The following is a 23,132-nucleotide window of genomic DNA, read 5'->3' as shown; positions in this document are numbered from 1 at the left end:
CTAGTAGTAATCAATTATTTTTCAGCAATCACACAGTTACTTTCTTGATGCAATAATGTGTAACATTCTTGAGGGATATAAACTATATTCTAATGTGTAAATATAATCACATTTTTAAGAGATGTAAACTGTATTCTAATCTGTTTCTTGATTTATGTAACCCGTAAAACTCTGGTTGGAAGTGTCACGGTTCTTCAATGTTACGTCCAACAGTCTGTTCAAAGAAGTACTGCAATCACTGGACTCAACTACTATAAAACAGCCAGTAGTCACTGGTCAAATCGGTGTATACTAAATCATTCGCTTAGAGGGCACAGCATCAATATGCAGTATTGAGCTTACCAGCTGCTTAACAGATACTTTTCACCTAAGAAAAATGGGAAAATCTAGAGAAATTAAGACTCACCTTCGCAAAGATCAAAAGCTGACCAAGGCTTCTGAGTGTCCCCAGCCCCATCAAGTGGTGGAAGCTTCAGGATGCCTGGCAAATCCAATCGTTCTGCTAGGTATTGAATGGCTGAGTAAGGCTCTCTAAGCTGAGCTATTGGGAAGCAGCCAGTGAGCACCTGTATTAGATGACATTGGCAATCGTCAGTCATTTTACATATGAACCTGGGATGCTCAGCATCTGAATTGTAATAACAATACAAAAACAATATACACAACAAATAAAATTCTCAACTACCACTTTACGCATAGTTCTTTAGGGTATAGCTACCATTGCAAGGAATCAAGGCTAGATTATTGCAAGTGTTAAGTGCAGGTCTAGACTTGGTATAAAGTGTGGTGCGAAAAGTCCTCAAAAGACCATGTGGTGCTACTGATGGTAACCCTTTTCAACAGAGCACTGCATTGGCTTGACTTGATTTGATAGCCTAGGTCTCGCCATTCGAAGCAATATTCTGGCAGGCCCAGGCCACGGCCACGAGACTACATTGAAGACACTAGAAATAGATGAAGCTCTAATTTTTTTTTTTTTCCACAAAAATTTGTATTTTGTAGCATAAAGAAAAAAGTCAACTATAGAAAAAGCCACTGTTCAAACCATTTCACTGCTCACGATACTATCAAATAATTATGACACTAATGTAAGAGGTGTCACGTTATTTTACCTTATGCTGTACATTCGTGAATCTTGCTGTGTGTGCATGCATGTATATATATTATATATATATATATATATATATATATATATATATATATATATATATATAGAAGAGAAGAGACACAACTTAGCGGTTGCCTTAATTTTATTTCCACCGGTCGAAACCGTCGCAAATAAAATTAAGGCAGCCGCTAAGTTGTGTCTCTTCTCTTCCCAAATGCGTATGGCCCATTAGCAAAACTTCTTCAGTATATATATATATATATATATATATATATATATATATATATATATATATATATATAATGTGGTTATTCAGCCCCAGTAATTTGAAAAATCAGATAATTTTGATGCATTCTTTTGTCCCGGGAAGCATATGTATTGTTTGGCCATATGTTTTGGCCATATTGTTTGGCCACAACTCAGTTGATTCAGATGATCTTGGTGATCCTGGTGGGCTCATCTGATCAGATGATTTAGATGAGCCCACCAAGCTTGAAGCACAGTAAATGCGTGATGCAAAGAAGGAAAAGCAGCGTTCGCAAACAACAGAAATGGTCGTGGACCATCAGAAAGGCATGGCCACCATCCACAATTTTACCAACATCGCGTTGTTGGCAACCAAGGCTGTAGTGGCAGTAGAAAGCTTGTTCCATTTACTCGCCACAGACAAACTGTGTCGGCTCTATCTATGATCATATCAGTAGTGACTGGGGTAAAAGCTGCAACAAGCCATAGTTTTGTTTTTGTCATATGGCTTCACAACTATGTAGCTGCCATCTACGACTTTGCGCTAGCGAGGCATATTAATAGAGTAGCTAATGAAGTGCTTAGCTGTTGTGTCTCGCATCTAAATGTACATCGAGCATGTACTTTCAGAAATGTGTGGACACTGTAATCGTATCTGTGACAACCATGGCTTCATCAAGAGGACGTGGCACTCAGCAGCCTAGTTTTGACTTCAGGTAACGCGTGCACTACGCCACAGAACTCAAACGTGTTGGAAGCTGGAGAAGATAAAGAGCTTCAACCACAGTCTGCATGCAGTGATTAGTTGCCAGCCACTTTCACGGTGAAAAAATTATTGTCACATACACATGGTAGTGTTGGTGGTGGTCATAAAAGATGACTTAAGAGCACATTTCAGATTAAGACACGGGGGTCTTGAGCCGCAGTCACATACATGTGAATGAAGTCAGAAATCCCAAAAATTGTGGCTCTTACATTGCTGTTAGGCAAAAAAAGTATTAAATTTATTTGCAGGAAGATGGAAATGAATACATATAATTAATAGGCACCCTATTTGCTCAGCCTAGAGCCTGAAAAACCTCCAATTTCATGCAAAAATATGTAAATTTTCGCCTTAGCCTGGGCATGGTCCCATGCCTATTGCACCATTTTCACGTGCAGCATTTTCATTTCACTGCATCTTACATAATTTTCATATAAAAAAACGGGAGAAAACATTTACATGAGACACACTGAAGCATGGTGTATGACAACAAGATTAAATATTCTTTATTTTACATTATGACAATGTTTTTGGACCAAGTATAAGAACGATTTACATTAAACTGGCCTTGCTTGTGATTTACCATATCTAAACTAAGATTTTTTATCTCACTACAACAAATTATCAATTAATAGCCTCTTGTAAAAATTTGAAGAAATATTAAGGTTTATAATGTGAAATGTAGACAACATAAAGAGAATTCTCCATGTTTGCTTGCATTCACTTTACATGTTAATTATGCATTTGATTATTTAAAAACATTTGTTCGCTAAATTTAACTGTAACTATACTTTTATTTTAATGATTTAATACACCTCATAAGCAACATTTCATTTATATTTCCTTTCACTACGAGCGAAAATCACGGTATGATAAAGAAGTGTATTGTACAGTGGACCAAATTAATTTTGTCCATCTGGTGTTCCTAAATGTGCATTTTCTCCTGAAAGAGCTCAGACAAGGCCTCGTTACATACGCCCAGAGCTGAGCTCAGCATTGAGCGCCTGAGCATTAATAAAACAGGTCTCACCTAAGAAGACCTAGTCCATATAACACTACTCCACAAATTTTTAAGGGCATGCAAATGGTAAAATTTGCAAAACTCATCAAGTACTATATATTTGACAAGATCTTTCAGATTTCTGAAGCAACATCTAATACGAAGTATGAGCAGGGTCCGTTTCATATTAGAAAAAACTTTGGTCATACCACAGTCCACCTCACTTCACTTAATTTTCCTTTAAGACCTCACAGGGAGGTATTGCATAAAAGGTGGGATTAATAAAATAGTAGCTACATACAAAGTAGTGGCTACATACAATTACAAGATAGTGGCTACAATGCATATACAGGTTATTAGCTACAATGCATTTACTGAGACATACCAAGTTTTATTTTTTTGGAAAATAAGGATAAGCAGGTGGTTTTGACAATATAGCGGGGCAGGCCAGCCCCGTCAGCGGATAATCGACAAAAGAAAGATTCAGAAAAAGTCGCAGTGTGGCTGCGAACTTTCTGAACATCTGCGATGGTCCCTTTACTTTCAAATAGATACTTTCATCACTTAACAAGCGTAAATGAGTGCCCGAATGCATTGTAGGTCTTGAAATGAGTACCCAGGCAAAAAGAGTAGCCACCCAGAACATGCAGCTTACAGTGATGTTAGCCTAAGTGACTAGGCAGGTGCGAATCATGAATTTTAGGTTTGAAGCTAATTTGAAGCAAATAGTGGTTTTGGGTCAAATTCAAATAGTATATATATCTCATATTATAAAAAAAATGGGTGTATTTGTCGCGACCTAACTAACCTGCCCAATATATTTTTTTCAATTGAAACAAAGCCTGTACAAGTTTCATTTTTTTGCTTCAAAGAAAGTGGAAACAACATTGAATAGAAGCAGGAATTGACTTTCAGTAGAATGCAAGTGACAGCCTGAAAAATATGTTACATCTTAAAGTTTGTTACCCTTAGAGCATATAAGTCGAAATAACAAGCTTTTAAACTTACAAAATGAAGCGATATGAGGGTCATATCTTCATTTAAACTGGAAGTGGGGCTTCGCGACAGTGCAGATTTATCCTGGGCATGTGTTTTCACGCCTTAGCACTACTTTACTGCAGTGAAACCACCTTTACCAAGAACTACACGCAAATTAAAGGAGCAGTGGCAATAACTTGATGCATCTCGCGTTTTTTGCGTAGACGTGTAGTTATTGAAGAGTACTTTAGTAACAATTAGGTACTGAAATGCAACAAAGAGATGCATTAATATATGTGATATCGATTATTATGACCAGTATCGAAGCAAATTCAAAACTGGTGCAAAGCCAGCCAATTTTCAGCGCTGCCAAGCAGTCACCTCGTGCAGTCTCGCCCCATTTGATCACGTGGACACATGAAATGCTGGCGCGAGTTTCACTTAATATTTTGTCTACTCACCGTGCACATGTATAGACATGTCTTCGCCACCCCCACTGTTGACCAGGAACACGCTATCGAGTCTTTGGACACTCTTTTCACTCAAAATAGAATAACCTCTATATAACGGACGCCAATCATACTTTGCGAAAAAAGTCATGCAGGCAAACAATCGAATGAACGCCACATCTCGAGTTTGAAATTTGGTGTCACTGCTCCTTTAATATAAGTTTAAATAGGTGTTTTCACGGCTTAGCACTTCTATAAAACAGCGAAACCACCTTTACAGAAGACAACATGCGAGCTAGTATACATTTCTTCATTTTCAATACTTTGAACTTTTAAATAATTTAAATTCCATTTGAAGTAATTCAAATAATACTGTATTATTCATTTGAATATTCACACAAGCCAATAAAAGACACCATCATTCAGGTTGAAGCACCATAACCATCATATGATTCTCAGGCATGGTAGAGTGGGAGACTCCAGATTCATTTTTGAGCATCTAAGGCCTTTAGTCAAGTGTAAGTAGGCATTATTTTTTCTTTTTTTGCCCCGTACAAACTAGGACTATCGTGACCTGCTGAGCATCATTGCATCTCAACGCTTGAATAGTCTTTAAGTTTTGGAACATGCATACTCTAAACTACATTGTGTTCAGGCAATTATCTAAACAAGCAGTATATCGCCATGTAGTGCCTGTGATCTTTTGGCAGCACGTTGTCCATGCTGACCATGAACAATGTGGCGCAGGTGAAGGCGAATTTGAAATTGGTGGAGTTTAAATTGAAATCGGTGAAACTGAAATTGCAGGCAGCGATGTTCAGCAATGGTGAAGTCCACTTTGATTTCTCACGCTACTGCTAGCTACTTGGTAAACCAAATGCACCTTTTGGCTATTCTCTTGCAAATGGAATCACCAGCTGCCATACAAAACATATTTAACATCATTGTCCCACACCGACACTTCAGCTGTCTCAAAAAGTAACACACCTGATGCACACAACGCACCACAACTATCACCTCGTGTTGCACCACGCAAGCATTTTAGCAATTGAATTATGTCTTCTTTGGCATAGTCACGCCCGGATTGTGGCAGCTTTGAACAACATGACGCAAGTTAGGCCCCATAAAAGATTCATAATTTACCATATTTACTCGCGTAATGATTGCACTTTATTCTCGAAAAATCGGAGCAAAGTTGGGGGTGCATTTATTTGAGACGTAAATTTTACGAAAACTTTTTTTGGGATGAGCGAAATATGCGGTAATGCAAAAAAACTTAGGTCGCTGAGTCTTTCGCAATTGACATATGTATACTCTTTTGGAAACCGCTTCGGTGAGTTGATGACGCTGTCTTTTCCAAGCTGTCCCCGTGCCACCCGCGCACGCCATGAAACGTTTCGCGGTTATCTTTTCTCACAATGGTTTAATCGCAACAGTGGTATGTGCTGTGATGTCGGGGGGGAGGGGGGGGGCAGAAGCGTGTGCTATGACGCACTTTACCAACTTCGCGTCAACTTTGCATGACGACCGCGCCGCCGCCATTGATATTGTAGCCAACATTGCAGCAAGCTACAACCAAAACATCAATACGAACCATTGATAACAAAATTAACGACAAAATATGGTCACCGCCTCACTGTCCACATAAGAAGTTTCTGTAAAAAAGGTAGCCTATATCTTGCCTTCCTTCAAGTACGCATGGTTAACAAGCACGAAGAGCATATTGCAATTGAAGCGAGAATCGGGGGTGCTGCCACGTTGCGGGAATAGTCAATCTTTTCTGGGCGACAAGGGATGTTTCGCTGGTTTTCCAAAAACCTGCGACGTGATGGCGATAAATGATCCTTCGCGACGACCATGGCGACAGCAAATCCTGTCGTCGTCGCTCGAAAATTGCGTGCAGGTGGCTGGGCCTTAAAGTTTCGTGACTTTCGCTCACTGTGTGCTTATCAGCTGCGATGTCTAGATTCGCATCGTTCGATAGCCCCGCTGTGGTGCATTGATAATTAAAAAAGACTAAGGAGGTGCCGTGCACAGATAAAAAAAAAAAACAGTGTGGCGCACGGCAGAGGGCAAAAGGGAAGGGGGAGCGAACTGAAAAAAATAAAACAGATCAAGGAGGCGCCAGATGTCTGTTAGCGGGACTGCAGCAGATTAATTTAGGGGCCGCGTTGATTACGCGGGGATAAAAAAATCCAGATTTTGACGACTGAAGTTGGGGGTGCATTTATTATGCGAGTGCGTTCCTTACGCGAGTTAATACAGTACATGGTGTAGCAAATCAAGACATGGACAGAGAAAAAAGATGCACACACAGCACTATGAGTGTCTTTCTCTGTCCTTGTCGTGATGTGCTACGCCACATAAATTAGGAATCTTAGCCAACTAGTCTGGCAACGTGCCATGGCAAATAGTACCGTAAACCACTGAAGGACTCTGGTTATACTATATATGATGACACATGTAGGCATAATTGCTTAGTACTATTTGCAATTAAGCATCTAAATAAGTGAGATCATAAATAATAAACACTTCATTTTAATTACATTTGGAAACATAGTGACATTACAAAAAATCTAACTAGGCGCATGCAATGTGCTGTGTTTGCTAAGGGAGTGCTCTACGAAATGTAAATACAGTGCGACGGTCAAAATGAAACAAACTTGTACATATAGTAGTAGACAGCCCACCTGAAATCAGTTCATTCTTGAATATACAGTGGCAGGAAAACACTGAGCTATGTTATATGCCCTATTCATATGTAATGAGATTGCTGTCTGGGTGCAACTGTAGAATAATAACTGGGATCAATGTATCTCATCCGGGACTACTGTAAGTGTTGTTATTCTAAAGTAGCAAATATTCAAAGATACTTTCAAAAGCGAGTTCTGAAACCTAGTTGCACGGACTATTAGATTCATATTCAAAATTTTGAGTATTTGCTAGGCTTGTGCGAATATTCGAATGCTTCGAATGTTTGAACCAATAGCACAGTATTCGAATTCGCTTTTATTCGAATTGAAGTCTGTGAAAATTGCGAAGTATTCATAACGAACGAATAGATGTATATTAACCTGCATGTAACTGCCTGTGAAGTTGGTTTCACTGCAGTGCAGGACAGCTAAGCCATGAAAGCACCTTTTTAAAGGAAACTCGCTCTGCCGTGAAGCTTGAGTTGAAATTTAAAAGGGCCCTGCAATACTTTGAGCATGGTCAGAAAACGCTGCCGATGAATAGTTGAGGCTACCGAGAACATGCGAACCAAATATTATAGCGCAGCACGCGTCCTGGAATTCACAATGAATTCTCAGTCGGCTAGAAATTGCTCTCTTCTCTCAGCAAATGACGCCACAAGCTCAAAAATCCCTCGTCACAGCCATTGTATCAGCCATTGGTTGATTTGAGCATGGCGCGCTTGGTCGTTACTGGGGCCACCGCGGAAGGCCGCGACTTGTTCACACGTACGTGCGCGATCACACTGAAAAACCAGATATTCCAAATAAAAAAACAAACAGAAAAAGTGCTCAAGGTAACGAGGAGCGCGTGACATATTTGCTTTCACCGTGCCATCTCTCCCTGCTTTGCTTCAAGCACTTTCATCAGGACGAGAAAAGAGAATGCAATGGCAGCATGCGGTAAATCTTAGCAACTCTGCTCGTACTCGTACTGGACGGTTTCGAAAGATTTTCGCGGTGAGGAATTCGTGAGGTAATAAGCTTTTTAGCGAATACAATCTATGGTCACTTGAAAAAGCTTGTTGCAGGGCACCTTTAAATGAACATTTTACCCTCTAATCGATTCATTATTCTTTACAGCTTAAAAGCTTGTTATGCCAGCTTATGTGTATAAGTATAATAAATTTTGGAATGTCCCGTATTGTACAGGTTATCTCTTGCATTTTACTGAAAGTCGAATCCTAAGTTGTTTCGACTTTCTTTGAATGAAAATAAAAAAAAAGGCATTTGCATAGAGGCTTTATTTCAACAAACAAACAAAAAATATTGTGCAGGTGGCCATGATAAATATGGCCATTTTTCTTGATATGTCATATATACTATTCAAACTTGATTTGAAATTATTTGATCAAAATCACTATTTGCTTCGAACATGAAACTCACTATTCGCACAGGCCTAGTATTTGCACACCACTGAAATATTTGAAAGCATATTTTATCTTCAAAATTTGTAGAGTTTTGACCCATGTAAGTCAAGTCAACACCAAACTCTACAACTCCTGCACTCTTTCCATGAATGAAAAGCTGCTCCAAAATAGGGAATTTGCTGCAATACTTTTTTGAGTTTGTGCTTGAAGCCATGAATCCATCAGAGCAGAAAGATAAATTGTCTCTTGCTAGATCTCTAGGCATACAGGAATGGCTGGAAATAACAGGCTGGACTCTCTGGATACAGATACCAAAGAACTTGCAACATTCTACATTCTTTTAGCTAGACAGGACTACAAAAATGCCCTAAAATAGGTTATAGAACACTACTGGCAAAATCTGTCGGACCAAAAAAAAAGCAAACCTGTACTTACTTAAAGGGACACTAAAGGCAACTATTAGGTTGATGTTGATTGTTGAAATAGCGATCCAGAAACCTCATTGTGTTACTTCTGTGCCAAGGCAGTGCTTATTTTGAAATAAAATTACATTTTAGTGGTCTGCATTAAGTTAGCGCACTTCAAATTACCCGCCTAAAGCAGAATGTCTCACGTCCCTGTTTACAACGTTGCCCGGCTTTACTGCACCAGAACTAAAGCAGCGGGAGCCACAGCAGCAACAAAGGCCATTGAACGATTTCCTGCCGTTGGTTCCGAGATGGCAAATGTACTTGGTTCAACTAGGCCTCGCTATATGGCACGACCTGTCTAGTTTAACCAGGCGAAAATGAAACTTTCGAACCACTCTCGCCTTTCCCCTTAGTAACGTCCGGCGGTTCTTTTTTCCATGAATCAAACAGAAATGAACAAGCAGCATTTTATTAGGTATCTCGATGCACAAAGGTCTTTTATTTAGTGCAGCTAGTTCGATTACAAGTGATTAGTTGTAGGCTTTAACTATGGCGACAATGGGATCATTTTGTGATTGTCCTACTGTGGCAGATGTGTTGTTGTACATTTACCTTAATTTCTCTATAAGTAGGGCACTGCTGTTGATAATATTATCGTTTTAGATGTTGTCGTACATTGAGCTTTTACTCTCACGTAAATCATTATTTGACTTTGGTGTTCCTTTAAACCTGTTCTAAATTAATCACACAGATGTTGCCACAGAAAGAAATTTTACCACAATATTCTACGTTGTTTAAGAAAAAAGTACAAAAAATAATCCCCGGGTCCTAATAAGTAGCGGCTGCCAATATGCCAGGTCTGTGGCAATATTATCAATACGCCTTCAATTTCAAAGGGCCACTCACCAGGTATGACAATTTTGAGCTGACAAGCGCATTGCGTAGATTGGAGGCTCATGATCACATCGGCCAAAATTTGCAACATTACGCCCCGCAGAAATGGGCAAAATTTCAATATGAACGCTGCTCCCCCTTCTTTTACAGGCGCGTGCCCAGAGAATGGGGGCATGACGTGCACGAATGAATTGCCCTACGTACACGGCAGCGCAGTGACATTGGTCCTCTACGTAGATGGCTGCTCTGACGTTGCGAACAGTGGCACATGACATGGCGAAAATTATTTAACACAACATGTGTAGTTTATGTAATTTGTCACTTGAAGATATTAATAAAACTTGGGATAAATAATGAGACACAATAAGCGAATGTGGGCATCTTTTTTTCCATTTTTTTTCCCGTGACTTGCAACGAGATGCGGGGCTAATGTACCGGCGTTTCGCATGCACTCGTGTCCTTGCGGTCAATGCATCGAGCAGACGACAGCCGTGGAAGCGAAAGTAACGCTCCAAAGTGTTCGCGCACACATTGTGTTCATCAATTATGCCGCCTCTACGTCAGCATTTCCAAACCATCCCACAAAAACAGGCATTCGACCACAAAAGAGATGCTGGTCAACAAAACAATGCCGCTCGCGTGGTCGGGAATTGGGCTTGTTCTAGCACATTTTGCGCACGTGACCTCTTGGTTGGATGCCGGAGAGGGTGAAGAGATTTGGCCAGCGAAGGCTACACGGGGAAGTGGTGGCAAGGGTTTCGAGCTGGTCTCCTCTCATTCTCATTTCGCGCCGCTTCAAAAAAAAAAAAAGTTTTCTCAGCTCGTAATGAACCGATTAAAAAAATTTTGGTGGCACAATGCTCCTCATTGGAGACACGATTTCCATGGTCTTTATGGGGCCTGGTGAGTGGCCCTTTAACAACTTGCGGCATGTTATACACTTCAAAACCGTTCCAAACACAGAATTCCACTGCACCATTCCTTCTATACTGTGATGAACTCATACTACCGCATGATAAAGTTTTAAAAAATTTTAAGGGTACTGAAATAGTATAGAAATTATAACTGAAGTTTATTTTTTCGCACATTTACATGTCTGATATATGGAGTGTTGTTTCATTCATATTTTACTTCTATAACTTTGGAGCACCAGCCTGATGGGTGCATTATATCCTGCAAGGTTGCTTTACGAAAAAAATTAAATTCATCATGAAGAAATTGGTGCTAACCTGCAGTGCCTTGGGTTGCAGACTTGGAAACACTAGACCTGGACAGTCACACAGTCGCACATTGTCTGTCAAAAAAATGGTTTGGAAGTGCTTAGTGTGTCCAGGAGTGCGTGAAACGCTCACAACTTTACGTCCAACGAGGGCATTCAGCAAGGATGACTTTCCCACATTGGGCTGCCCTGTGAAGAAGTAAAACCCCATAGAGAGATCAGCCATGGAGGTTAAAAGACACGATAACGCTACTCCTAAGGCTGAACTCAAGCACATGACACAACAGCTCCTACTACTGTGAAGCACATGCAGCTTCCTGTTTTCTAGAACAGCTGAAGTGACTAACAGAAACACGACAAAAAAAAAGGGAGAGCGAGAGAGAATCGTACACAACCATACAGAGTTTTCTTTTTTTACAATACATACCGTATTCCCTTGCATATGAAAGAATTTTTGTAAGGTGAGGTGAAATACGGAAACAGGAAAAGATAGACTGAGAGGACCTTTTCTGTTTCCATATTTCACCTGTTTCCATATTTCAATTTGCTGGGATCTCACGAATGCATACGAAATAATGAGCAATTGTTCTAATGTGCAAAGTATATACATAAAAAATAATAAAATGAATTGCAGCACAATTTAAGTGCACTTGTTTATTCAACAGAATTAGCGCTTCTTTAACCAGTCAGATCCAATCACACACAGTTTAGTCGGAATCGCTAATCGAGAGATTCGATTGAGACCGCCCTCCCAAAGCGCATCACCCTCGATTCTGTCCAATGCGTTCGAATGTCGCGACAATGCTGGGAGAAACTAGGTCCCATAACACGGCGATACCTGAGGACCTAAGCGTTCGCATATAATGGAAAAGTCTTTCTTCAACGACGGAAAACTTGCATCAGCTAGCACACACTGATCTGCCTTCCACACCGATCGCGCCGATTGTCTTGTCACACGTTAGAGAACTTCCTGCTGAAGTGCTTGGCAATGGCACAATTCCGGTTTTCTTCGTCAAAGCTTGAATTTTGCCATATATATATATATATATATATATATATATATATATATATATATATATATATATATATATATATATATGAATACTGTAGCCCATTGCAAGAGAACAATAAAAACTCCAAGGATGGATGGCGAAACCTAAACTTCTGAAATCAACCAAGCATGCATTGCAGCGCGGTAGCAGAGAACGAGGGGAACAGTTGGCGCGACTAAACAGGCCCTCGCACGCCTCCGGAGTCAAAAGATGTCCATGCCATGACGTGCCTGTGCATTCATGCGGTTACCAATGGAGAGATAGAGAGGGACAAACGCTCGAGCAGTTCCGGCGGCCCGTCAATAGGTATGAGTGTTCGTGCATGATATTTTAGGGACCCTAGTTAGGTAGAAGTCTTCAAAAGAAGTGACTTCGCACTTGCAGACCGTTTGACTGCGCTCGCCTGATTGGCCGGGCGCCTGCCTGGGCGCTCGTCCAAAAAATCCAATGGTCCACGGTTTCTTGCGTCAGCGAGCTGGCTCGGGCGGGTAGAGAAGCGCAAAATATGCGAGTAAATATACATGTTTTTTCCTAAAGCTGACAAAAAAAATATTAGGGGTGTGCAAATTATGGGATGGCACAAATTATGCGAGTAAACAAGGTATTTATTTGTAAAAATGATATGACAGTCAGGCCCCTGTTATCTTCGAATGCAAACAGACTCTATGCCTAGGCAGTAAAACTTTGCCGCACCTAAAGTTAGTCAAATGAGCAATAAAAATAAATTATTAAGTTGAGGGCCACTGTTTACATAGAAGAGTTGTAGGACATGACAACTTATGGCCGCCCATTTTTTTTTTTTTTCAATTGCTAAACACACACATAAATTGAGATGATTTTCGAAATTCAGGTCCTGATCTAAGTGACACCAGAACTTAGTGCACGAGGCGTGCAGGAAGTCCGTCAACTGTGTTACATCAGATCAGAGGCTCACATGACAAACTTAAATCAATAAATAATCAAATAAAAATAAATAAATAAATAAAGAAGACGCAGTAGAATCTTGCAAAAAAACGGCATACCGTGTCAAATATACAATTGGACCACTTATTCTTTGCATTTGTTTGAACTGCTTATGAATTCCTAAATAAGTGAAAAAAATTTGTGCTTGTAACTGAAATGTTCACGGTAATAGTGATAATACTATGTAGTAGAACCTGAGTGATTGTTACCATTTCGTACAATTTCCAAGCACCAACGTTCACTATATTGTTATAAAGCAATACTGCACTAACTTTTAGTCAATTTACATCGTAGGGTTTTCTGAGTACAGTCGATCCCGGATATATCGAAATCAAAGGGGATCCCAAATAGTTCGATATATCGATAGTTCAAAACAGAAAATATGCATATTTAAAGCCTAAATTAAGGCATTTCAGGCCACACAAATCGTTACTAGTGCTACCATAACGATTTGCTCACAGTATAATAAAGAACAAGGTGTGAACTGCAAGTTACCGTACTTATTTCGCATGAAATAGTCCGTAAACTTGTCATGCTTCTTGCACGCTGTCAAGTTACAGTCATCCTTAATATCACTGAAGCTTTTCAACTAAGCGAACTCAGCTCCTTCAGCCACAGCAGCCTTGATTGACACAGAACACCGATGCAAGCTTCGAAGCACGGCAAAAGGTTGGTCAGCAATGGCAACGAAGGTGTTGGCATGTTCGTAACCGCATGGATACACTTCCGCGGCACCAGCAACGAAAGCCATGATCTCAGCATCGATGCAGTCAGAAAGAGCTTCATCGTCATTGTGGCTTTGTAGCTGGCAGCCACTGGTTTCACCTGGTTTGATGCGAAAAGCTAGCGTAGCCTCCGAGACATGCGCTTTAAAATTGAAAACACTGAAAATAGATATCAATGTTTCACATCTCAAAGGGCATGCTTTTCAGACTCGCATGCCATTGAGCACTAACAAACAAGGGAATGCGAACATTGCAACGAGACCGCCGAGTTACTTCGCATTCTCATTTTGATGTCCTCGGCAATCGGTTTTTTTTAAAAACACTATGTCCGCACGACGAGGCCCGCAGATTGCACATCAAACATACCAGTGCACTCGCAAGCGCCGCTCATGAACCAGGTCAGCGCGATGTAATGACACCGCCTTTTCGTCACCTGAGCGCGAAAAGGGCTCAAAACTTGTTTGAATGTGGCTGAAAATTGACCAATATTTCTTGGTAAAAATGCATTTTCTGGGCCTCAATGTCACACAGCATTCGATATAGCAGATGTCCTGCTGTGCGGGAGTTCTAAATACAGATGCACCCGTCGCATAATTTTGCATGAGAAATTCTAGGGGATTTTTCAACAATTCGATATAGTCCATAATTTGATATATCCGAGTTTGGTGTATGCGGGATCGACAGTAGTCCTCTTTTTCATGTTTCTTTCTTTATTTTAATTTTTTTTTTCAGGAACATACAAACAAGGTTCTACTGTTTATCCGTGTGATAGGCTATATCCACAATACATTACAGGCAACAACTATAGTTCTCTCGCTGCATTCCGTTGAAACATACGATCAGCTTTTTCTCTGTTTCGCGGCATACTGCTCATATGGCCATGCTTTGCACGAAATTCTTACTTTAAAAGTTGAACAGTCATATCTTCCCAGCAAAAAACAAGTTTCTTGAATGCCTACCTCAGTTTAGACGCACACGTTACTACAGACCAACACTCAGCGCAAAACTCGCATTGCAAAGCAGTGCACCTTTTGCAGCTGTCGTCCAGACGAGTTTTGAGCACGCTATATTGTAATATCTTGTGTTCTCAATGATTTGTGGTGGAACAGCACATTAGGCTGACCATTTGTTGCTGAATGTTGACAGAAATGACCGCATTTTCTCGGCCCAAAAGCTCCAGCGACGGCAGCTGCTCAGCCCCTCCCCAGCCTCTTCTTATGATGGCACTAGCTGAAAATTCTGTCACTGCCAAACATGAAATTGTGGATGTACCCAATGTCACAGGAGCACGAAGCTTTAGATACCATCTATTGATAATATACATAATTTACAGCATGCGTACCAAGCAGATCATAGTGAAAATAGCAACCTTATGGTAGCAGTCATTTCAAGGATGAAAGGGACAACACAAGTAAAAGGAATCAGAGGTATACATATCAGAGACTGGCAGAACAACAAAGACAGACCAACAAAGCCAAGTGTGAGACGTCCCCCTTTAAATCTCTCCTCTTCATAAAAGCTGGTGTCAGGAGCTACAAGTTCTGTGGGGGCAGAAGCTAGTGCATTATGCTCTTCCTCATCATCATCATCTGCTGCCTCCTCAACGAGTTCTTCCTCAATCTTGTTCTTCCAAGAGGTCAAGTCCACTGCAAAAGAAGTAAACTAAAGATTTCACATCTCACTTGGCCAGGTCACCACATTAAAATCAATCATCTTGTTGACTTCCACTAAATCTCCTATGTTTTGTTTAAAAACCCTTTGCTGAAGACTGCTGGGCGATTTCAGATAAAATGAAACAAGTGGAATTGAGACGACGTTTTAAAAAAGGTTGCTGTTTGGGTGAGTTGATGTTTTGTAAACGTAGCGTGCATTAGCTCAACACATATAAAAAAAGAACACCAACACACATGAAGAGAGAGATGAAGAGCAGTAGAGGTGCTAAACAGATTAGCACCTATAGACGATTTTCCGAGGCTCGTTTGCTCAACCCGAACTAAATGATGCCACCCCAACGTGGCCGTCCCCTGGCAGTGGTCTGTGGTAAACGCTGCTCAATATGTGTCCATCCACGCCGCGTCGTCTTCTCGGTTTCCTCCTAGCGTCCGCGCGCATGCAATTAAAAACGAGCGAACGACAGTGCCAAAAAATGTAAACATGGAAGCACCTGCGGATGCAATTTCCTTTTACCTCGAACTTATCCCGTCACCGTCCTGCTCTGCGTGGCCAATAAGTTTGCAAGCTGTGCATTTGTTTGCTTTATATTTACGATATTTACGTCCTCAACCTTCACGAACAGTGTATTCGTTGATATCTTGCAGTGTTTTCAAGATTCATTCTCAAATTCTTAGAGACAAGGCTTAGCAGGCATAGCTAAATAAACAAAGCTAATCTCAATAATAAATACAGAACCTACCTTATGCTTTGTCCCCATCATGAGATGACATCAAGCAATTGCCGAAATAAAGTGGACAAATAGCAAGCGCGAGTTCAGATCAAAGCGTGCGGTCGCGTTTGCATGGGTGCTGCCATGCTGGCTTTCAGCTTGTGTTACGTGGTATGGCCATGGCCGCTGGCCTAATGCGTTGGCTGGGAAAACTGACTGGTGGAAGGTCAGTTACGATCACGTGATCAAACATGACAGCGCCCATGCACCACTGCTGAAAACCATCTATATACGTTTTCGTGTATGTGGCAAAGTTTATTTCTATATATTTGTGTGTGTTGTGGTTCATTTCTTACATGTGCTGCACTAATAAATTCTGCAGTTATGACTTGTTTCATCGGCTTGATATTTTAATGTAATTAATTAACAATTGCAATAAATACGGCATTGAGAATCCCTGCATTAGACCATTTATATCTTGTAATGGCCACTGCACTCATGTTTACACTTAGTTTTGTTTTCTTTTTTAAATAGCAGAAAATTGCCACGTAAACAACTATAATTGTTTGCTTGATTTTTGAACGGTTTAAGATATCAACTAATCTAAATACGAAGACCCACACAGAGGTGCAGAAACAAGCTTAGCTGATATGTATGCATCATTTAAACAAATACTGCTTCAGACAATTTTTTTTTTTTCTCATGCTGCGATTATTCGAACCTCATCATGACCCTTCACAGCTATCATCAAAAACTGGAACACTTACATACCTTGATCTCCAACCATGTCTTTGCAGGCATCAAGAAGCCCTCGACAGGCTTCAGAGGCCATGCGTAGCCTGCCTTGGCGCTTTCCTGCGCAATGTCCAAGGCTATTATATTACTATAATGGACATACTGATATTATCATGATGCTCTATCAACACATACTTATTTTTATAGATGTGTAAATTAAAACCGTTACAGAAGTGAATAAGACGAACTGACCTCGCTTCCCCTTCGCTGTCATGCCTGCATAAGATGCAAAAGGCAGCACCACTAAGCCAGGGTAACGCCCTTGAAAAAATTTTATCCAAGCAGCCGTAAGGGTATCCGGCACCAGATCCACTTTGTTAAGAATCAGCACAAGTCGTTTTCCAAGTTCTTGAGTTACATGGATGTAGAGGGCTGGTGGGAAGTGCACCACCTGCGAGCAGCAAAATGAGGTGCCTATGCAAAGGTTTTAATTTTCCACAAAAGCCCAGTATTGTATGAAACACAAAGTACAGTTCTTGCTAGCACTAAATATTCAAGCCTGATTTCACTTACTTTTATTACAATTAACTGGGCTCTGAAACACCTTTCAAAGTAATACCGAACTGGTTTGACTCGTGAATCTCAGTAACGTAGCATTACCAAGATTCATTCAGAAAATAAATGTAGAAAATGTGCACCTGTGTGTCCGACACTTCCCTGTGTCCTCATCATTTTGGGCTCCAAAAGCTACATTGATCTCATGAATTTCCTGCCATTATTAACTATTTTAATATTACTAATTGCACCATGATCTATAACACCCTCAAAAAGGCCTTCTCTCTTATGTCTCATGATCACAGTGAAAACTACATGGGGCAGAAGATATGGCAAGAGGGGAATATCCCACTCGGTAATCACGTCACTTCAGTAGCACTGATAGTTGGGCGAGGTGGTATGGGTTCAGGTTAAGAACTGCGCAAGAACACAAGACAACAAATGAAGAAAACACTAAGACCAGTGCTCGTCTTAGTTCTTTGTTCATTTGGTCTCGTCTGTTCTTGTGCGGTTCTTAACCATGAGTTACGACACTGTCCATGATTGCCTTTGGCATTTTTACTACTTTTTTCCCTGAATAAGTTTGATGCTACTCATTATACAGGTATACACAGTACACTCTAGGAACATCCAGACAATCTGGGTTACTTTGACTGCATTGTACACTGATAGTTACGTCATGAATAAAATCGTGCAATTGTCGGCCATCAGAAGAGTAGCGAGAGGCCTCATTGCAGCACCTTGACATAACCCTATGGTAGTCATGTTCTCTACACTATGTGACAGCTTGCACACAAAGCACATAGCATTTGTTATGTGTATAAGAAAACTAGACTGCATGTTCACTCTCATGACCCAGTTCGACCTTTGAGTACTGCAGCTGTGAGCTCAGTACCATGAGAAGTGGCTGACACAACATGCATACAATACATTGGGTACTGCCACATTAAAGCGTCAATAAAGTGTCATTAATAAAGATTGGACAATAAAAAATGAAACACCTTTTTGGTCTTTTTTTGATATTGCAGATATGTACTCTTCTCATTTATTTAACTAAAATTAGCAATACTGTAGACTCTTGATAATTCAAACCAGAGGAGACCTCAGGATATTGTAAGCATTATCAGAAGTTCTTATAAGTAGGACTCTGGGAGAACATAACTATTTTTATGATGTTTATTGTTTCCCAGTGCCACAGCAACATGATAAACAGCTCTGCATGATTAGCAGCAATGTATAAGCAATCTATACATAAGCAATCAGGCTGGTACTCGTTATACAACGCATGCATGCAAGTGTAAATAAGAGACAAAATGTTCTGTGTTTCATGACAACATAGAGCCTCTTCTAGTGATGCAGAACTCTCGATGGTACTATAGATATTATCGATAGCTATTGATAGTTGAGCCACTATCAAACTATTGATGGTAAAAGAAACTATCGATAAAAACTATCGATAGCGTTATCGACAGTAACTTTCATAGTACTATGAATAGTATCAACTGCATGAACTCATTGCAGGATCAACCTGATTCTACGAGTGTGCAGTATTATATGGTGGAGCAGGAGAAGCAGACTGATGGGCAAGAAAGTTGTCATGCTTGCGCTCCTTCAGCAGAATGATTGGCTGACACATGATAAGCTGAACTTCTCAGCTTTAGCTGAAAGAAAGCCATTACAGCTGGTGGCACTGCGTGGCTTGAAACTTATGTTGCGTTTTGATATTTCAAAATTGAAATATAAAAGCTAAGTTTTTAATTGTAAGGTGTAAGTGGTTACTTTTGAGTATGAATTTATTTATGGAGATATTCCAGCATTTTGATTGGGCAATAATTTATCATTTAGTCAAAACATTGCTCATAAATTATGTGAACTGAGTACTGCTGATTGTAGGCTATCTCAAATGATTTGGCAACGTTGCCGCCCAGCAACAGCAAAATTATTTACAGCAATATTCATTATACTATCGGCATCAGTACTCTCGATGGTACTACAGTAAAAGCTCGTTAATTCAACACCCGTTGAATTGCAGAGCTTCGTACCACGGCACAAACAACACAGAGCTTCGTACCACGGCGAAATTCAGTAAATGTAACGCCTAGTTGTAATGATCAGACTTGTAATATAGAGTGGTAAATACTCGAAGATGTTTTATACAAAGGCACCACAAAAAAAAAAAAAAAGAAAAACAGTCGTCCATTTGCAGAACAAGACAACAAAACACAAAAAGGGCTAAGTTAACTTTAACAACCCCCCACCCCTTCCCTTTCGAAAAAAAAAAAAACAAAACAAAACACCGAAACTTGTACCGCAGCTCAACGCTGCACGTCAAAAACCCGAAGGTAGGACAACAATTCCCGCAAGCAGTAGTTGTTCAGGTTGTCGAACATGGTGGTATTCCTTTTCTTCTTCGTCCTCCTGACGCACACAATGTCTCTCTTGACGACTCCCGTTATTTGGAAGTAGTTTTCTTCAATAAACCGTTCCCCCTTCTTGATTAGCGCCGAGGCAGCAGGCCTACCCTGGTTGCCGTTCGACTTGGCAAGCTCCTGGAGAAAAAAAGGTGTCCTTGTACATCTCGAAGGCCTCCGCCAAGGCCTTACTGACATTCCTGGTCAGCGCAAACTCGATGGCCCGCATCATCATGCCCATGTTACGTCGGAGTCGCTGCCTGATCTCCAACGCTGGCAAACTGGTAGCCGAGTAGTTCATGCGCATCATCTGGAGCGTGAAGTTCCGCTCCAGAGCAGCACTCACTAATTTCAGGCACGAATCCTCCGCCGTGGCCCGTCCCAACGTGATGCACGCAAACGTGTTGTTACTCTCCAAGGCGGCAGCGATGGCCGTGCAAGCAGTCGACGTCAGGCTGCCGCCTTGCACGCTGAACCACCAGATGCTGCTGTTCCTGGCGATGCCGTTGAAAAGCCGGATGAGACAGGTGTTCTTCACCCTGGTGGTGATAGTCACCACCTGGATCGTCGTGGTAGTCTCGAACAGGTGAGCCAGCGCCGTGCCATCGTCCAGGTTGAGGTAGCAGTTGATCTCGACCTCCTGGATGGATTTGTTCTGAGCTAGGGCGGCACACAACTGCTCGATCTCGGGCCCACACGTGTACACGCAGAGATACTGCAGAGTCTGAGTGAGCGGCAGCATGTGCGACAGCTGCTTCATGGCAGGCATGCCCCACACGAACAGCTGAACACCGCGGATGGCAGTGTTGGCCGCGAGGGCTTCGGCGAATGCGTCGAGGTGCTTCCGCGGAGTGCCGTAGCTGGACTCGAGGGTCGCGTTCAACCTCACCAGAGTCCTGTTGCAGGCGTTGAGCCTGCCCAATGCGGCCACACCTTCTTCGCCGAATGTGTTGGCGAACAGCGACAGCACCTTGAGCGACTTGTTGTCCATGACGGCCTCCGCGATGGCAACGATGCCTTCCTTGGATATCAGATTCCCGCAAACGTGGAGCTCTTCAAGTTTCGAGTTCACCTTCAAGGTGGTCGCAAAGGCCACAGTGCCACTGGTGCCGATGGCGTTGTCTCCCAGGTCGAGCACCGAGAGTGACAAGTTCGTTTTGAGTTTCCGCGAGAGCCCGGGCGCCCACGGGCCCGATGGAGTTGCTGGCGATACAAAGGGAAACGAGCGTGGTGTTCTCAGCTAGCGTGGCCGCTATGGCCACAGCTCCGTTGGTCTGCAGCTTGACCCGCTGTAGGGTGACCAACCTGAGAGTGGTGTTTCGTCGCAGCAGGGCTGCGAACTGCTTGGCACCCCGTATGCCAAAGGTGTTGACTTCGAGCCGTAGATACTCGACGCTCTTGCTCTTTTCGAGCGCCTTGAAGAGCAGGATGGTGTCGGCCACCTTGAAGCCAGTGTCGACTAGGGCCAACTCGCGGAGAGTCGAGGTGACCTCGACATAGACGGAGATTAAGTGCACATCAAAGCGGCACAACGGCAGGTTGCACACTTGCACGCTGAGCGGCCTGGCCCGCCACATTGCCCTGAAAACGGTATACATCTCGTCGCTGTCCATCGCCTGGCCAACAACGTGGAACTGCTCGATGGAAGAGTTGGGCGTCAGGTGCTGGATCACGCTCATCTTCATGCTGAACAGCTTGCCCCCGTAGCCGAAGTGCACGAAGTAGATACAACGGTGGATTGCGAGAAGCTCGGCAAGCAACGTCACGCACACCGAGCCGTAGTCGTTCATGCTCGGGTCACAACGCACGAACGTGTAGAGGGAAACGCGCCCCGGGCGGTTCTCGCGCAGCTCCAGACCGATGTTCTCGAGGAAACTATTCCATACGCCGATGTTTCGAACCAGCCAGCAAAGCTGTCGCATGGAAGTGGGCGAGTCGGCATCGGTGCAAGGGGCTCGCATGTCCAGAGAGTGTCGCCTAAAGTAGGTCTTCAGGCCGCGGCTGTAAGTCGGCTTCTTCATTTCCTGCGGCCGCAGCACATGGCAACGCCGCCGCTGGCCATTGGTGTCATCGGCCGAAAGACGCGTGCATCGTAGGCAGAGTGTGACGAGAGATGCGTCCTCCTGGTTCACAAGCGCGGCACAGGCTGCGTCCACCGATAAAGAAGAGGCAGACGCCACAGAACGCGTGCCCGTGCAAGCCACTGGCTCGGTGAAAACGCGAAAGTAGACTATGGCTCAACGTCAGCTTCTTTCAGAGCACCTCGAAGGGACGCGCAGGCGAAATAAACAGCGAAGCTTGCAAGTAACAGCACGTGGAGCACGTTCTGAGGCGCCAACATTCGTTCTCGTCGTCTTCAGACAAGCAGACAACTCGAGCAGCCATTCACGCTTGAAATTCGAGTGAGTCTTTCAGCAAACCCGACGCGATGTCGAGTGCGAAACGGAGAGCGCCGTGTTGGAACGGCGTAGCGATACAGTAAAAGCTCGTTAATTCGACACCCATTAATTCGGATAATTCGGACGGCTCTATTGGTCCCGGCCAAAGTGCATGTTACTCTATGGGACCAAACCTTCGTTATTTCGTCGAAATTCGGCTCCGCACCGCTTAATTCGGACAAATGCTGACGGCTGCTGCTACACAAAAGTGTGATAAAGAAGCGCTGGCACCACTGGAGTGAAACCGAAACCTGAGAGGCATCGCCATCATCATCAACTAGTGGGGGCGATCGCAGCGTCACCGAACGTCGGCGTCTTCTTTCTTCTCCACTCAGCACCTCCGACGCCATTTTCCCTTGTGTTGTCGTGTTGGAACCATCTCTTCTTGTGGAGTTCTCTTTTTCTTCCATTGTGACCGTATTTGCATGCCACCACCATCGTGGGCTACAGTGATGGCAACGCCGAAAAAGCGGCAGAACTACGACGCGAAGAACTTGGCGACTAAAGTGGAAATTTTGGAAGCACTGAAGAATGGCGAATGGCGACAGCAGGTTATTACCAAGTACAACGTGAAGCGGAGCGCGTTGGGAATGTACGTGAAAAATGAACAACAGATTCGACAAGCCTTTGAAAGCGAGAAGTTTCATGCCTCTAGAAAGCGGTTCAAACCGCAGCTCATCCCCAGTTCGAAGAAGCTTTGC

General features: G+C 42.5%; 1 protein-coding gene across 5 annotated transcripts in view; it reads right to left on the bottom strand.

Moving 5' to 3' along the window:
- Positions 1 to 23,132, bottom strand: part of Ns4 (Nucleostemin 4) — a 106,107-nt gene that overhangs the window by 12,849 nt on the left and 70,126 nt on the right. For all 5 annotated transcript variants that reach the window (XM_075878320.1, XM_037428671.2, XM_037428670.2 and 2 more), the window contains exons 7-11: positions 17,280 to 17,478; positions 17,064 to 17,147; positions 15,376 to 15,555; positions 11,180 to 11,358; positions 407 to 566 (exon numbers count right to left, since the gene is read on the bottom strand). In XM_075878320.1, coding sequence (XP_075734435.1) covers positions 407 to 566; positions 11,180 to 11,358; positions 15,376 to 15,555; positions 17,064 to 17,147; positions 17,280 to 17,478 — 802 coding nt within the window. The remainder of the gene's footprint in view (positions 1 to 406; positions 567 to 11,179; positions 11,359 to 15,375; positions 15,556 to 17,063; positions 17,148 to 17,279; positions 17,479 to 23,132) is intronic.

This window comes from Rhipicephalus microplus, chromosome X, assembly GCF_043290135.1.
Source record: "Rhipicephalus microplus isolate Deutch F79 chromosome X, USDA_Rmic, whole genome shotgun sequence".
Taxonomy (NCBI): Eukaryota; Metazoa; Arthropoda; class Arachnida; order Ixodida; family Ixodidae; genus Rhipicephalus; species Rhipicephalus microplus.
The sequence above is the reverse complement of the archived record's forward strand: the minus strand, read 5'-3'. Positions and strand labels throughout refer to the sequence as shown.